Below are 17,218 nucleotides of genomic sequence, written 5' to 3'. Positions count from 1 at the left end.
AGCGTCTGCACACACAACATGCACAGCGCCTGTGCACACAACATACACAGCGCCTGCACGCACAACATGCACAGCACCTGCACGCACAACATGCACAGCGCCTGCACACACAACATACACAGCGTCTGCACACACAACATGCACAGCGCCTGTGCACACAACATACACAGCGCCTGCACGCACAACATACACAGCACCTGCACACATGACATGCACAGCATCAACAAATACTGCCCGAAACACGTCAGTGCAGATTCAGACAACTATGAGCTATATCGACTGCGGGGACCATCACTGTTCTTACACAAGCATAATGGTTTAATTCCAGAAAGCCGTGTTTTCCTACCATCCCTCATGTGTGTAGCAGATTCGCACAGCGTCAGATTGTGTTGTTTAGGATGCTTGGCTTTAGACTGGTTTTTGTGGCGGTTGGAGAGATGGCTCAGAGGTAAGAACACTTGCTGCTCTTGCAGGGGACCAAGGTTCGAGTCCCATAACCAACACTGGACAGTTCAGAACTGTCTATAACTCTAGTTCCAAGAGACCATATGCCCTCTCTGGTCTCTGTGGGTATGAAGCACGCTAACACTACATAGACATAAACACAGGCAAACACTCACTCGCACAAGACAAAAATACAAATCTTCAAAAAATTAGGCAATTTGAGAAAAAAAAAACCTCATTAAAGAGAGCAGGGAGTTAGAAAATTGCTGGCTGAGTTTTGACTTTGAGTTTCACGAAAGAAGGTATGAAATGAATTTTGGCTTGGGGTAAGGACAGAATCCCCAACAATTTCAATGGCCCTAAACATTCATCTGCCATTTTTTACTATGTATTTTTATCAAGCAACCATCTCAGCACCGGCGATAATAAAACAGAAATATCTAGCCACGCCGAAAAACACTGTAGGTGTCCTTGTACCCCAATCGTCAGCATATCCAGGCCGGCTCTAACTCTGTAAAAACCAACATTCACATCCACCTCACTGGTGTGAGTATTTCAGACCATGATTAACAGATGGTAGAACTATATACATACCTAAGAATTACCTATGACTCACTACTAGCCATGGTTTTGATCTGTGTTATCTGTTTTATAGATTAAGATATCATCGTTTGATCTGCATTTCCATTTTATATACTAATATCCACTATAACAAAAAATACTTGGGAGAAAGGAGTCCCTCGGAGGAAACACTTAAGTCATCCATAAAGGACACACTGTGTGTTCTCTTGCCTGGCCTGTGTCGAGGTATACACAGATTACAGGCTGGATCTTCACAATGAGAAGAAGCAATGCATGGGAGTCGGTCAGTGTGTGAGTGTGTGTGTGTGGGGTGGGGGGAAGAAGCCAGGAGAGGTGCCACACTTCATATTGAACTGCAGTGACTTGGTGTAGGCTTGCCGCAGTGGTTCTCAACCTGTGGGTCTCGATCCCTTTGGGGCCTCAAACAACGGGTTCATAGGGGTCTCCCCAGACCATCAGAAAACACAGATATTTACATTAGAAGTCACAACGGTAGCAAGATTACAGTTACAAAATAGTAATGGAAATAATTTTACAGTTGGGGAGGTCATCACTTGAAGAACTGCATTAAAGGGTCACGACGTTAGGAAAGTTGGGATCCCTTCCCTGACTTCCATAACTAGAGTGGGTTGTCCCAGGGCAGGTATGAACTCAAGGAACACGAAGGGGGAAATATAAAATGACTGCTTTAAGGAGACCATGCCATCGCTTTGATATTTATAGCAAAGGTTCTCAGAGTATAGTCCTGGGCTCACCAGGGCAGCAGGACTCGGAAACTTCTGGGAATTTAGGCAAGGTCCAGCTCCCCAGTCACTGTGTCCTTGTTAAGGGGTCTTCCCTAAAGTCCTGACACCAGGCAAAGACAAAAACAAACAAACAAACAAAAAACCAAAACAAACAAACAAACAAGCAAAGACTCTTTCCCTGTCTCCAAACGCAAATATTAGACTTCTAAGGAGTGAGTGGTCCTCAGGGGTCTGGGGGGCTAAGGAGTGAGTGGTCCACAGGGGTCTGGGGGTGGGGACTGAATTGTCCTGAGCAGGTGGGACGAGTTTCTTACAAAGTTGACATTTAACCCTCACTCCCCAGCCTGTGCACAATTTTCCCTCCCCCCCTTCCTCCTATCTCAGCCGCACCTATACCTCCACCTCCACCGCCACCACCACCGCAGCCTGCACCACCACCGCCACCACCACCACCGCCACCACCACCACCGCCACCACCACCAAGGGAAAAGCTAAGAAGGCTCTCATCAAATGCCGACCTGCATCTGGTCAATGAATTCATTTTTTATGGATCCCCTGGTCTGTGCTGTTCCTGTCAGAGCGGCCCTAGGACACCCTACATGTGTACCTCACCTAGAAGCAAAGGAAAAGCTATGCCTTTGGTGGGCACTTGCACTTTGGGCATGGTGAAAGGCTCCCTCCATCTGTCTGGCGGTCGATTTATTTTTGGCAACTCTTAATGAATGAGCAGCTAGCTAGAGATGTCTTGTAGAGCCATTTCTATCTGTTGCCGCAGTCTCTCTCTCTCTAACATTCATTAGCCACACACACACACAGAAAATAACATTCATTAGCCCTCTGGCTCTCTGCTAATAATGACGCAGGCAGCTGTAAAAGTGTGTCCCCTTGCAGGTACAAGTCACAGAAAGATTAACAACCCTTTCGAAGTGTGGCTTCTGCCAATGGTTCAATGGGTCCCATTACATTTATGAGGGACCATTCAAATCTGCACCTTTAGTGTCTTCTTCGTAAAGTTTAACCCTCAGGAGGTAAGTCTGAGTTCTTTAGAGAGGAGTGGGTCTGGGCTCAAGATGTAGCTGGCAGAACTCTTGCCTAGCATGTTCAAGACCCTGGATCCCACCCCCAGCCCTGTGAACAGAGCAAACCAAACAAGGAAAAAACAAAACAAACCCACCAAAGTTTCTTAAAATGTGTAATTTAACAGGTTCAGTGGCACATGGCTTTAATGCCACACATGGAAGGCTCTGTGAGTTTGAGGCCAACCAGGCGACACTGTAAGTAAGAACCTGCCTTTAAAAAGCGTATATGTGTGCGTGCACGTGTTGGCGCGTGCGTGCGTGCGTGCGTGCGTGTGTGTGTGTGTGTGTGTGTGTGTTGGCGTGTGTGCATGTGTGTGTGTGCGCGCGCAAATACCTGCTTCTTAGAGACAAGTGTATCATAATTAAGAAAGTTGATTTGCTACTCATTTGGATAATATTAAACACTAGCTGTGTTACCACAGCAGCAGATTGTTCCTGAGCATTTACTGAAAACCCAGGGCTCACTCCACAGGCATTGACAGCTCTTACCTCAGTCTCACAATCAGCTCAGGAAACAGAGGTTGCTCCCTCAGACTCAGTACTCACACTGAAAGCTTCCATAATGGGAAACGGGCCATCCAAGATCTCAACGGGCGAGTGTGCCGCCTCGTTACAGGAAGTCTGTGTGCAGGAACGGACGGGGATTTGCAGAGTCGGGTGGGAAGGTGGCCAGCGCCATCCATTAGAAGCAGGACGGTACAGATGGGCCAAGAAACTGTTCCTTATGCTGGGAACCTGCACTAGAGCACAGACCCCTCAGCTCTCTTTGATTTGGCCCATTCGCATTTGTAGCAAGACTTTCTGGGTAAAGGACTCCTCTGTGTCATGATTTAATTTCTTCTCCCACTCACTGGGAATAAGCAGCTAACCAGTGCTGGACTATTGACCATGACTGGGTGGCACCAGGAGCCATGATATAGTCTTGAGAAGAAAAGAGACAAATACAAGGTTTGTGGATGTTAAATAACCTGAAAATGATCTTGTTTATCAATAAATACGTTTTAATTACTCTTCTACCACTGCAATGAAGGACCCCGAGTAAGGTGACTTTTAAATGAAGCAGCATTTAACTGAGGGGTTGCTTATGGTTTCAAGGGGTTAGTTCTGTCACGGCAGGGAGCATGATAGCATGCAGGGAGGCAGGCCAGGCACTGGAGTACTAACTGGGAGCTCACATCTGATACAAAGGTGACAGGGACATTAGCTACTAAAACAACCCTGTGAATGCATGGCATGATTTTCTCCCATTAGCAACCAGGATCAGGCAAATTAAGAGAAAGTACCATTTCAATCAAAACATTGCTTCTCCAAAAGCATGTCTTCATGGCAACTGCCAGTCACACACTTAAGTCCACTCTCTCCTCGGAGGTCACTGTACTATGTCCAGCTATGAGGGGTGACTACATTTCCCAGCCTCCTTTGCAGCAATGTGTGGTCATGTGACTCATCAGTGTCTTACCAGTCACACTTGTGGAATGGCCCTGTGAGCTCTTGGATTTCAAAACCTTGTACCTGCTTTCCCTTGCCACAAGACAGAATACAAACAAATTCAAGACTGGGTTTCAGACAGGAAGCCATGTTCAGTCCTCTAGGACTATAAAGTAGAGGAAGCCTAAATAATTTCCTGGGGCAAAGAGATCCTGGTGGCCGGGACTGCACACCGCCACAGTTAGATGAGCAGGAAGAGGCATTCGAGGCATGGTGATAGTACAATTCTAACCTGGGCACTACAAAGGCCTAAGGAGGAAGACTGCTGTGAGTCCAAGCCCAGCTTAGGCTACTGAGTGCGTTCTAGACCATCCCAAGTTACAATGAGGCTGTCTCAGTCACAATAGTAATGATACTAGTAATAATAATAACAGAAAATCTATATGTGGACTGGAGAGATGGCTCAGTGGTTAGGGGCACACACAGAGAGCAAATTCAAGGTCAGTCTAGGCTACAGGCCGAGGCCCTGTCTCAAACACTATGGAATTAAATCAGTGACTTTACTGACACCACAAGAATGTTTTAACTCACAGATAAACTCAGAGAGTGGTCTATGGTTTTTATTTTCCATACAGCATCATTTTACTAAAACAGAGAAAACCTAAAACAAACGCCCAAGGCCGCCAGTCATCACTTAGTATCTTGTACTTGAATGAAAAAAACAATAGCCCACAACAAAGTACCTTAAGAAGAGTGGGGGGGTGGGGGAGGGGTGTATCGAGGGGACAGCTGGGGGGGGGAGGGTTAAAAGCACTCAGGGTTCTTACAGAGGACTTGGGTTAGTCTCCCAGCACCCACATGGCCACCAACAAGCATCTACAACTCAAGTTCCCGAGGATACAGCGCCCTCTTCTGGCAATGGAAGGCATTGCAAGCATGTGACACAAAGTCATACATGCAGGCAAAACAGTACACATAAAATAAAATAAAGCTGTTTTTTTTTTTTAAATTTGTTTATTGCTCTTTTACAGGATTCAGGTTCAGTTTCCAGCACCCACACTGGATGGCCTGTAATGTCAGCTGCAGGTTTTCTAACTCCCCTTTCTGACCTCTGCAGGTACCTACACATTCATGATACACACAAACTCCATGCAAGCACACACAAGCGCACATATATAAATAAATAAATGCTTATAGAGAGTCTAGAACCTGTTTTTCATTCATTTCCACAGAATTTCCTATTTTCAAGTCCACCAGGAAACACATTCCAGTCTAAGATTCCTACACTTTCTGTGGCTGATTCAAGATCTACCCTGTACACATACATCTATTTAGGTAGGAAGACTGGAGATTAGGAGATCTGGATTTCAAAAGGCTTATCTAAGTCAGAATGTAACAGGGGGTAGGTGAGACACAAATGAAATAATTATATAATGACTGACTTTTATTGAGCATGTATTATATGCTAAATGTTTCCCACAAACCCCGTGGCAGCCTCACAAAGACAAGGTCTTACTATTATTATCCATGTCTTGTGGATGAAGAAATTGCACCTTCGATGTCACATGTCTAATTAGTAGCAAGGCATCCGGCTAACACCAAAGCCTGCACTTAAAACACTGTGCCCCATCTCTTGCCAAGAGATGGTAACAGGGGTGGCGCATGTAGGCTGTCAATAAATTAGAAAGTGACTGTATATCCAGATGTAACAGTGTCTTCACATAATTATCTACCAGCACTCAAACTAGCAAAACCCAAGAGATTAGAAACAGAGCTTACTTACTTTTTCAATTGATCAACTAGGTGTCATGAGTCACCTGGGAGGTGAAAGTCATCCGGACTTTATAAAGAGTCTGGGACCTGCCTTTCATTCCTGCTCATAGAATTTCCTATTTTCAATCCCACCAGGAAACACATTCCAGTCTAAGGTCCCTGTACTTTCTACGGCTGATTCAAGATCTGCACATCTATTCAAGAAGGCCACCCTGTCTCTAAGAAGAGGAGGAGGAGAAGGAAGAGAAAAAGAAAAGAGGAGGAGGAAGAAGAAAAGGAAGATGAGAATCTGGGGTCCGACACATTCAGCTCTGAAACCTGTCTGTGGGCTCCAACCCTGTGGCTCCTTCCAGTCCACTCAGGAGGGCGCAATCAAGCAGAGATGGTTGGAGCTGGGGTTTCCTGGCTATAGAGTACCCTAACCTTCATTGTCTTGCAGAAGGACGGACATGCTTTACCCAAAACCATCTCTGGAACTGTTCCTCAATGTATTTTATAACTAGGAACATTAGCTAGGTAAACGAGCTCCTTGAGGTAGCTGAAATTTCAACACAACAGCGAGCAAAGCAACAATACAGAGTCGCCAGGGTGTTTTCCTTGACCACAAGGCTACCAAGGGTACTTCGGACCCTTGAAATGATCTTGTCAGGGAGGAAAAAAAAAACCCAGTTAGAGATAATTTAATGGCAAGTTGTTTATTCTTTTTTTTTTTCTTTCAACTGTGAGTCCTTCAATGAATAAATTCTCAGTGGGTGACTATTCTGTCTCCATCTTTGAAAGAAACCTGAAGGCAAGCCACTCCTCAGGGGAGATGGACCCTGACTTGAGTTTCTATGAGATTACAGGTAGTTGTACAATTATACATCAGCTACGAGGCCTCCCTACATCACATAAATGACTGGGTTGGTCAAGACGATGTTTGAAGTCCCTCTAACCATAAACTGTTAGCTCCTACCTGAAACAGTCGTCATTTTCCGTTCGAGGTTGTGTGACGACAGCAAAGCAGATTCCATAAGCATGCTAGAAACACGAGAGGATTTCTTAACTTTCCTCTTAAGGCCCATGGCATGGAGAGGCGAGTTGTGTGCGGTCCCCTGATCTCCACTGTCTGGCTCTGGGCTTGCCTTTCAGTCCTGAGGAGCCTTGCGGGACCCCGAGGGCATCCTACCTCTCTGTGGAGGACTGGGTGAACCCATGAAAACCAGCCTGGAAGCCTGCCTCACCAATCCCTTCCCAGTCTGGTCTGTCAGGAGCACAATCAGCAGAGACAGAGACTGACATAACGGTTCTCTGAGAGGCTCCACCCAGCAGCTGATGGAAACAGATGCAGAGGCCCACAGCCAAACGTTAGATGGAGCTCCAGGAGTCTTATGGAACAGTTAGGGGGAGGGTTGGGGGTCTGGAAGAAGACAGGAACTTCACAGAAAGACTGACAAGAGTCAACTAACATGGACCATTGGGGGCTCCCAGAGACTGAGCCACCAACCCAAAACCAAGCATGTTTTTGGACCTAGGCCCTTCACACACATGTAACAGAAGTACAGCTTGGTCTTCATGCAGGTCTCCAAACAATTGGAGCAGGAGCTGGTCCCTGAATCTGTTGCCTGCAGATCAAGTCACCGTAACTGGGCCACCTTGTATGGCCTCAGTGGAGAAGGTTGCACCTAGTCTTGAAGAGACTTGAAGTGGGGGGTAGGTGGGGTACTGGGTGATTGGGTACTGACCCTTCTCAGAGAAGAGAAGGAAGAATGGGAAGGAACTGTGGGAGGAGAGGAGGAGCTGATATTGGGATATAAAATAAGATTCTTTTTAAGAAGCCGTGGCATGACATGAACACATACCATCTTAAACTGCTGTTTGCTTGTGTTGCACGTGATACTCCATGCCTGTATCTCAGGTGGCAGAATGACCAAGAGGCAACCCATTTTCCTGGTACTTCTGGTACATGTCTCATGTAGAGGAATGTGTGGGTCAAGGTGGCGTCACCAACCTAGGATACACCGCGAATAATAGCTGTGCACTCGGAACAACCAATGTGTGCTATTTAAAACCAACGCGTGCCATTTCATTTCACCGCATAAAATGCATCTCTTATTGCTCCAGGTTTTCGGGGAGGGGGCTCCCCATCCTTTACAGAATTACCCAGATTGCTCTGTGGGACCCTCAGATCATCCACACAGACCCTGTTTCCCAGTGCAATCTCTTCACTGCTCATTTTCCAGAGAAGAGTGGACACTGTTTAGAATTATAGACACAGGTACTTCTTTGTTTTGTTTTGTTTTACTTCTTAATGGCCCACAAAATGATGTTTTTCTCTGGATTCCTTCTCTCCCCTTCCTCCCTCCCTTCCTCTCTTCTCCCTCCCTCCCTCCCTCCCTCCTTTACCATTCCTTATTTCCTTTCTCAGTATTTGAACTTTGAACTTCCCACCCTCCTGCCTCAGCCTCTCTTGATTCTGGTTTGAGATGTTGACTAACATACATGACGTGACCAGACGCTACTCCAAGTTAACATGTGCCCTTCAATGGTGGCGTGGGGTATGTCCCTGACTAAACTGTTCTACACACATTCAGATATCTCCTACTTCATCTTACACATTTCTTCTATATTGATCTGACCACGGTTTTATTTCTCTAGACTCTTCATTCAATTCTAATTTAATTTCCCAAGAACTCAATTGGTTTGCTATGGAAAAAAAAAATAAAGGCAAGCATGATTCCATCCATATCAGGTCAGCCAAGAAAAAAATGTGAAAATCTTGAACAGTTCATGAAGAAATTAATATGAAATTCATGACATCTTCAATTTAATCAAAGACCCTGGGGACTGAGAAAATCTAAATTCCTCTTAGATAAGAAAAACCACACCCGAGAGAGAGAGAGAGAGAGAGAGAGAGAGAGAGAGAGAGAGAGAGAGAGAGAGAGACACCTATCCAACACGAATCATGGAATTAAATACAGTTATGGCCTCACACATGAAATCACACATTACTACCAGAGACTGATGATAGCCTCAGGCAGTCTTGTTCTCAAATCTTTGCAGGCAAAGGCCCCAGAGATAAAATCTATGGTCTTGACTTATTTTCTCAGATCAAAATACGATCCCAGGAATTCTGAGGTAAGTGCAATTGTTATCAGGGAAATGGGAGACACCAAGAAAGAACAATACCCCGAGAGTGTTGGGCTTTAAGTTGGAAGGTGAAAAAAAAAAAAAAAAATCACCTCTGGGAATGATTCAGAGTCACCCATGCTCTGGCCCAAGCCACCTAGAATTCACACACGTGGCCTTATTCATTGAGAGCACACCTATCGTGTCCAACAAAGCCGGGGTTTCCCTTCAGCAACAGAAAAGGTAGGCTTCTTTTGTTTAGTATCAGATGCAGTAGCTGAAATTAAAAGAGTAGGTTATTCGAAAAACTACAAATCTAAATGCTGGCCTGGCCCAGGCAAGGAGGGAGCCAAGTAGTGACAAGGTTAGGAGCCCAGAGCTGGTCTCCCAGGCGCTCCTTCAGAGGGGCCGGCTTCACTGCACGGGACAGCTGCCTTTACACACCCTGAGCTGTCCTTTCTGTCACTCTCTAGGTTGTGTTCCAGTGCACAGGTGAATTCCTGGGTGTTTCTTGGCTGGGTTGGACCTCATGGAATTAAAATAACCAATTCCCATGTTTGCATATGAATAGAGTGAACCAAGTCCCTCGTGTGTGTGTGTGTGTGTGTGTGTGTGTGTGTGTGTGTGTGTGTGTGTGTGTTAAAGTTTGGCCACAGGGTAGGGCCAAGCAGGTCAAAGGTTCATTGAAGTCCTAAACCTAAGAACTGGGTGTGGGCAGTGGAAGGGGCTAAGCAAAGGTCACTCACTTTTGTGGACTGACTTATTTCAGAGGAAATAGCTTACACCACATTCACAATTTTTCCTTAGTTTTAGATTTGATAGATTTGTTTCATCTTTAATAAAGGTTGCTTACATTCATATTACAGAACTTACACCCTAAGGAAATTAAGATAATATTCAAACCTTCCATCCCGGTGAGCCCTGCCCTTTTTCAAATAAGGACCCAGTTACAGGCAAGTGGCTTACAGTGAGATACCCATATCAGAGGACCTTTATGGAAACGAATTGTATCAGGAGCTGCTCCAAGCAGTCAAACAACCGGATTGCCACTTCTGAAGAACCTGCCACAAAGAGCCGTGTGGCTAACATGTACAGGGTTAGGGTGACTGTCATCAGGAGTCCTTGCCTGCGAAAGGTTTTGGGCTCTACTAGACATATTGGAGCAAAACATGTTATCCTCATTAGGCAGTTTACCTGACTTAAGGACATAGTAACTTCTCTGCTAATATAACTTTGACATCCATGTTAGGAGTTCCTAGAAGTGTGAACTGCTCTTCATGGCAGGCGGAAAGAAAACTGAGTTTCAGTAAGTGCTTGGCTTAACTCCTCCCTAAAGGTCAGTCTGAACTTCGTGTGGCCTTCTGACTGTGAGCTGGTCTTGAGTCAGCTTCCCCCTCAGGTGACCCAGGATTCCCCAGCCCCAGGTCCTCTTCAGGACTCCAGGCGGTTTTACAACTTGACCACACAAAAGGACACCCACGTAGGCTCCAGCCTTTCCCAAGGCGAGCACTCACTGTTCATGTCTGCTCAGCAGCCCTGTCACAAAACTGGATGTAACTGCAGGTGTCCACAGAGTGATCTGTATGAACTTTGCATTAAACGCACCACTGAACACCACCGGTGTTCTTCACACCCCATCCATTGTCTTCATCGGGAAATGTGGAGACCACACAGGGGGGTGGGGCAGCAAACACACAGATGTTTATTAAACACTCTAGTGCAAAACAAAACACTTGAATTGGAGTGAAAAGATATTTTTTAAAGTACGAAGCACAGAAAGTTAAAAAAAAAAAAAGGCCTAATCAACCTTAATTAGGTTGCCTTCATTAGTTGACTATGTAAATGGGCTGAAACTACTTACACATATATTCAAAGCCTTCATCTCGTATGCAAGTGTCCCTCCCGGCAAATGATAAAGCAATATCCTCCCGTGAGTGTGAAGGATGGCACTGGATTCCAACTATAAAGGAGGAGTCAGATTCCAGTAGTCGCTGTAGGTTTAACTGCCAGGGCTTTGAGAGATCTATGTTACAAAAGCAGACTCGCCCTACTGAATTAACAGGGAATATAGCGTGCATGTCTGAAACAGCCTTCACTCAATGAAACGCTCGACCGCCGAGTATTCAGACTTTACAAAACGACTCCATTGGAGGGGGGTGAGGAATGCTGTGACAATGACTTCCCATAAAAAGGTTGGCGGTGATATGACAACTGGGCAGGAACTCTGGGCGCTGCCTTCCTGCCCCAGTAAATCGTCAGCTGAAGGTGATTAAGTTCCAGCCTGTTGGGAGACAGGATCTTCAGCCTGGGGAAGCCACCTGGTAGCCTGTCCCAGTGGGTCTGATCAGGTTAGGACTGGCTTAGAGGAGGCCCTGGGGGGGCTCAGCCAGGAGCTGAACTGTCCCCTACCACCTTCCGCCAAGGCAGACACCAAGTTAGACACGGAACTCCAGTAGCACAATGACAAGCAGGCACACAAAAGGAGCGAGGCGGCCGCTCCCATCCTTACCTTTGACTTGACTTTCATACTCGGCTATGATCTCTTTGTCCTTCTTGAATCTGCTCGGGGTGGACATTCTCCGGCTGTTCCGGGCTTGCTTTCCAATGGGCAAGTTCTTGTCGGGTGGTCACCGGCCAGTCTCCGTGGAGAAGCAGAGAGTTGTAACTCCCTCTCGCAGAGAAGCCAGAGGCAGCACCCGCGGGAGGGACGGGAGCGACCGGAGCGACGGGAGGAGCGAGAGGAGGAGGGAGAGGAGCGATTAGAGCGAGCCGGGCGCCGGCACCATGCTCCGGGCTGAGCCGCCCTGGGTGCTGGCGAGCGGGAGCCCCAGCCCGCGAGGCCAGCCGAGCAAACTCGGGCGAGCTGGGGGCGGGGGGCGTCTCCCGGCCGCTTCCTCTACGGCCGCCGGGCGGACGCGGGGATCGCCCGAGCGTCGCGCACCATTGTTGAGACCCGCGCGGGGGTCGCGCCCCGCCGGCCGCCGCCGCCTCCCTTCCTGCCCGGCGCCCGGGGCTGGGATGCTGCCGCCGCTGCCGCCGCCCGGCAGGCCGAAGGGATGGCAGTTCCCACGCGGGTGCGATCGGCGGGACCCGAAGAGCGGCGGCGGCGAGGCTCGGACGCGCCCCGGTCAGCCCCGCGGAGTTCGTGGATCTGGAGCCGGCGCCGCGAGGGTCCTCCGCTGCCTCGGTCGCCCGCGCCTCGGCTCTTTCTCCGCCGCCCACTGGCCGCTGCTGCCCCCTGGCGGCCGCGGCGACACGCGCACCCGGAGCCGCGCCCCCGCCCACTGGGAGCCCAGACCTCGCTTGCAGGGAGAACCCGTGCTGCTGGCCCCTGAGGACGTAGGCAAGGCGGGGCTCTGTTGCCCGAGGGGAAGGTGTTCCAGGAACCTCCCCTTCTCTAACTTGGCCCTGCCTCCCTGCCCCGCTCTGAGTTCTCCCTGGAGGATGGATGTCCCTCGTGGCCAACCCACGCACCTCAAGATGTCTGTCCTTGCTCAGCGCTCCCCCTGGTCTCAGTGCACTGGTCAACCCCTGGAGACCCCTCTAAACTTGGGGAGAGACCTTCTTGCCGCCTTCCGTGTAGACTCTGGCTAGGCTATTTTCCGGTGGTTGAAGTCCAGAGTTGGATGTCACCCTAATAGAATCCAAGACGCTGTACTCTGGGAGGAAAACTGAATGCTGCACTGTGAAGGACCTGCCTGTTGTAAATCGAAGAGGATGAAATTCTACCGTCGAAGCAGGAAAATAGTATTTCAACAATTGTTAGTTTGCAGTGATGGAGGGCTAGCCAATGTCCTCATACATGCAGGAATATCCCTGAGCAATGCCCCGCCCCCACCTCCACGCACACCCCACCTCCAATCCTGAGACCCTAAGTTTAAGGGTTGAATAGTAAGTGGTTAGCAATCTATGTGAGAAGAGGATGCATTCCGGAGAAAAGGCATGTTTTTTTCTGGGTAATGGTAAACAACTTTTTTCAGAGGCTCACTCACACGTTCGGTATGATAGAAGGCAAAAATATTTCAAAAAATTAAACATATGCAGGTGTCCTATATATGCACCGGGTTGGCTTTTTAAAAACTTACTCATTCCATCAATTTAATTTTTTATCGATGTTCTGTCCTATAACAGAATAGAATGTAAGACTAGAGATCTGTTATTTTGGACACCAGGTCTCATGTAGACCAGATTGGCCTTGACTTATTTACCTATTGAGACAAGATCTCATGTAGCCCAAGCTGCCCTCAGATTAGCTATATCAATGAAGATGTCTTTGAGCTCTTGGTGTCTCTGTTTCTACTCCCTAAACGCTGAGATTATAGGCAGATACCCCCACAAGTGGTTTTGTGTAGTGCGGGAGACTAAACCCAGGTTTTAGGGCATGCTAGCTGAGCACTCAAGCAACCGAGCTTAAGCCGCAAAGGATTTGTTCTCTCTTTTACTACACAGGAGGTTTCACTATGAGTTTTTGACATTAAGGAGGCCAAGGGGCTCGGACTCAACGCTGAGCTCTTTGTGTCTGGAACTCAGTTCTAGGCTGCCATGTGCATCTGACTTAGGAAACTGGACCCAGAGAGGCTCCAGATCGTCCAGTGCAGAAGCTGGGCAGGAAGGTCACAGTCACCAGGAGAGACCTCCTGGGCTATGCTGAGATAATGTACACAGTCCTTGCAGACCAGGGACCCTCTTAAATGCCAAAGTTCCATGGCTAGATTCTCGTCCTGTTATGAGAACTGGCAGAAAAAAGATGGGTCAGCCTGGGGACAGTGAGACACGAGTCAGGCAGCCCGTGTGACTGACAGCCGAGTCACATGTAAATGGAATTTGTTCAAATCTAGCTGAGAGGTACACCACCCTGGTGCCACTGAGAGAGGCAATGTGGCAGAAGAGACTGAACCACTAGGAGTGAATTGTTGCCTGCCCCTAGAATTGAGCCCCAGACACAGAGGTCTAAGTGGTGAGTCCTAGTCCCACTACTTCCTTTGTATTAAAAAACAAAAACAAAAACAAACAAACAAACTCAGGGCTGGAGAGATGGCTCAGTGATTAAGAGCACTGACTGTTCTTCCAGAGGTCCTGAGTTCAATTCCCAGCAACCACCTGGTGGCTCACAACCATCTGTAATGGGGTCTGATGCCCTCTTCTGGTGTGTCTGAAGACAGATACATAAAATAAATAAAATCTTTTTTTAAAAGAGAGAGAAGCTTAAAACAAACAAACAAACATAAAGAAAACAGAAAAACATAAAACCAAAGAAACAAATAAATCACTGTACTTCCCTCGGCTTCAGTTTCCTCGACTTTGAAATACGTTAGTTCCTAGCCCCCTGAAACTGAATAATCTCTTATTGAGATAATTTTTTAAATTGCTGAAGAGCTTCTTGGCTTAGCCCCGTTTTGGTTACTCTTCTATTGCTGTGAAGAGACACCATGACCAAAGACAGCTTATGAAGGAAAGCATGGAGCTTGGGGCTTGCTACCAGTTTCAGAGGATGTGCACATGACCATCCTGATGTCTAGCGTGGCAGTAGGCGGGCATGGAGGTGGAGCAGCAGCCCAGAGCTTACTTATGGAGACACCACCCAGCAGACAGACAGACAGACGGAGAGGAATAAGCGTGCAAACATGAGAGTCTATGGGGACCATTCTCATCCAAACCTCCAGAGGCCCCTCGTTTAAGCTATCTAGAGGCTGAGAAAGGGAATCTTCCTCCCAGAAGTTTGCGTCTCCCTCGGTAGCACAGTGAGCATTGGCCTGCAACAACAGCGCCAGGGACTGACCTTCTGCACACCAAGTGCACATCATCATTATCATCACCTGCTCTAATTGGCCTGCCTCTTATTGTTCTTGTTTTTGAGAGCCTTGCCCTGTGGCCCCGCTGCCCTCACACTCCAGGTGAACCGCCTACCTCCACCGCCCCACCCAGATTTAATCATCTATAGTAGAAGGCATCTTAATAATCAGGGACATCGCCCTTCCAGCTTTGATTCCACCTGGATTATCTGCCTTTCAAACTAATCTCTCGGTTGGGATAAGATTCCCACTGAAGCAACCCAAGAGATAGAGGGTTTATTCTGAGTTCCAGTTGGAGGGCCAGCCTGGGGGAAGGCTTTTCCCTGTGAGCCTGAGGCATTTTGTCCAATGGGGGTGGGGAGTGTGTGTGTGTGTGTGTGTGTGAGAGAGAGAGAGAGAGAGAGAGAGAGAGAGAGAGAGAGAGAGCCATGTTTGGTTTGTTTAGTCCAGGAACCCAATCTATGATATGACATAGAGCCATACACGGTTAAGGTGGATTTTCCCATTTTAATAACTTAATATAGGTAATCCCTCACAGGCATGCCTAAAGATCCGTCTCCTGGTGCTTCTGGACCCCAGCAAGGTGACAACATTAACTATTACAGTGGACAGTCAACATAACATGCTGAGTGTTCGTGGCTTAACATTATAGTTTGGGCCTTTGTAAGGTGAGAATTTTGCACACATTCTCACAAGAACCCCACAAAGCGGACACTACCTCCCCAATATTCCGAATGAGAATCCGGAGACTAAAGTTTCAGCCACTGAGACGTTACCAAGGACAAAATTCCAGTGTACATCTTCATGAACCCAGACTGAATATTCTTTCTCATTGTCTGCTCTGCTCTGCGGACCTGTAAATCTTGCCACTGGGAAGCAGGTTCCAGGAAAGCAAGAGTAGCACTTTTGATCATGGTTTATATATCAAGGGTTCTTGCTTCTCCTCCCGTCATTCAGTGTAACTATCGCTCTCATACTTAACAAACATATTTATTCACAAATATGAATGTGGTGAATGGGCAAAGTCAAGGGGACCCAGGTGTGATAGGTCACCCATAGATTGATGCTCCAAGCAGTCCTCTGTGACTGTGCTCCACCTGGTGGTGGGTATTGTCTCCTGTGACTTGCTCCCTCTGGTGGTGGGAATTGTCCTAGCATAGTTTCCCTCTTCAGAGGAATGGTGTAGGAAGTTTGCCCTATGGTGAGATTCCCACCTTCCGAATGACCCAAGTTTCCATACGTAGAACTTGAGTACTGTAGTGCCAGGAAAATGTTAGTGACCCCCCCCCAAAAAAAAAAAAAAACTAGACGGGAACTGATCTGATGCAACTCACAGCAGGGCCTTTATTCTATTCGAGCTAGCTCCACTTCTCCACCCCCACTCCCTCCCGCCCAACATGCCACCATCATGCAAGACTGTTTTTTTTTTGGGGGGGGGGCCGAATGTCTATGCGGCAAGACTTTATAGTAAGCGGCAAGCAGGGGGTGAGTGTGTAAGCATCTAATTGGAGAGCTCCTGTGGCCTTTAACATAATTGGCTGGTGCTGGGAATCATATCATAAACTTAACTTCTGCTCCCCTTTGCATTGGTGGTCGTTAGGCAGGGGGTGGGCTTGTAACCTGGGGGTGCAGGATTGTTGGGGGAATAACCTGGAGATGCTAGTCTTGTTGAGGGTGTAATCTGGAGACGCTGGTCTTGTTGCGGATTAGCCTACAGACTGGAGCTAGGCTCGGGTTCTGTTAGGGTCAACTTGGAAACTGATGCTAGGTACCAGCCTGTCAGTCTACCTGAGTTCAAACTTAGGTCAGGTCTGAACTTAAAAGATTTGGCTTCTCAGTACCATCTGACAATTTTCACTTGGAGCAAATAGAAGTGAATATTCACTAAGCACTCTTGTAGACACCAAACATCACTTGCTGAAGTATTAATTACATGGTGTATGTGTGCATTTGCATGTTCATGAGTGTATGTATGCACCTACACATGTGGAAGAAATAGTTTGACATCTTTCTTCACCCCCTCCCACCTTTTGAAAAAACATTTTTCAAAATTATTTATTTATTTATTTATTTAGGTTTTTCAAGACAAGGTTTCTCTGTAGCCCTCACTGTCCTAGAACTCACTTTGTAGACCAGGCTGGCCTCGAACTCAGAAATCCGCCTGCCTTTGCCTCCTGAGTGCTGGGGTTAAAGGCGTGCGCCATGCACTTTTTATTTTGTGTGCACGTGTATATTTGTGTGTGTGTGTGTGTGTATGTGTGTGTGT

General features: G+C 47.4%; 1 protein-coding gene across 2 annotated transcripts in view; it reads right to left on the bottom strand.

Moving 5' to 3' along the window:
- Positions 1-12,153, bottom strand: part of Srgap1 (SLIT-ROBO Rho GTPase activating protein 1) — a 268,720-nt gene extending 256,567 nt beyond the window's left edge. For both annotated transcript variants that reach the window (XM_021204901.2, XM_021204903.2), the window contains exon 1: positions 11,670-12,153. In XM_021204901.2, the coding sequence (XP_021060560.1) occupies positions 11,670-11,736 (67 nt within the window). In that variant the 5' untranslated portion in view covers positions 11,737-12,153. The remainder of the gene's footprint in view (positions 1-11,669) is intronic.
- Between the last annotated feature and the right edge of the window lie 5,065 nt (positions 12,154-17,218).

The sequence above is a fragment of the Mus pahari genome, chromosome 9, assembly GCF_900095145.1.
Source record: "Mus pahari chromosome 9, PAHARI_EIJ_v1.1, whole genome shotgun sequence".
NCBI classification, from domain to species: Eukaryota; Metazoa; Chordata; class Mammalia; order Rodentia; family Muridae; genus Mus; species Mus pahari.
Note: the sequence above shows the minus strand (reverse complement) of the source record. Positions and strands in the feature narration are given on the sequence as shown.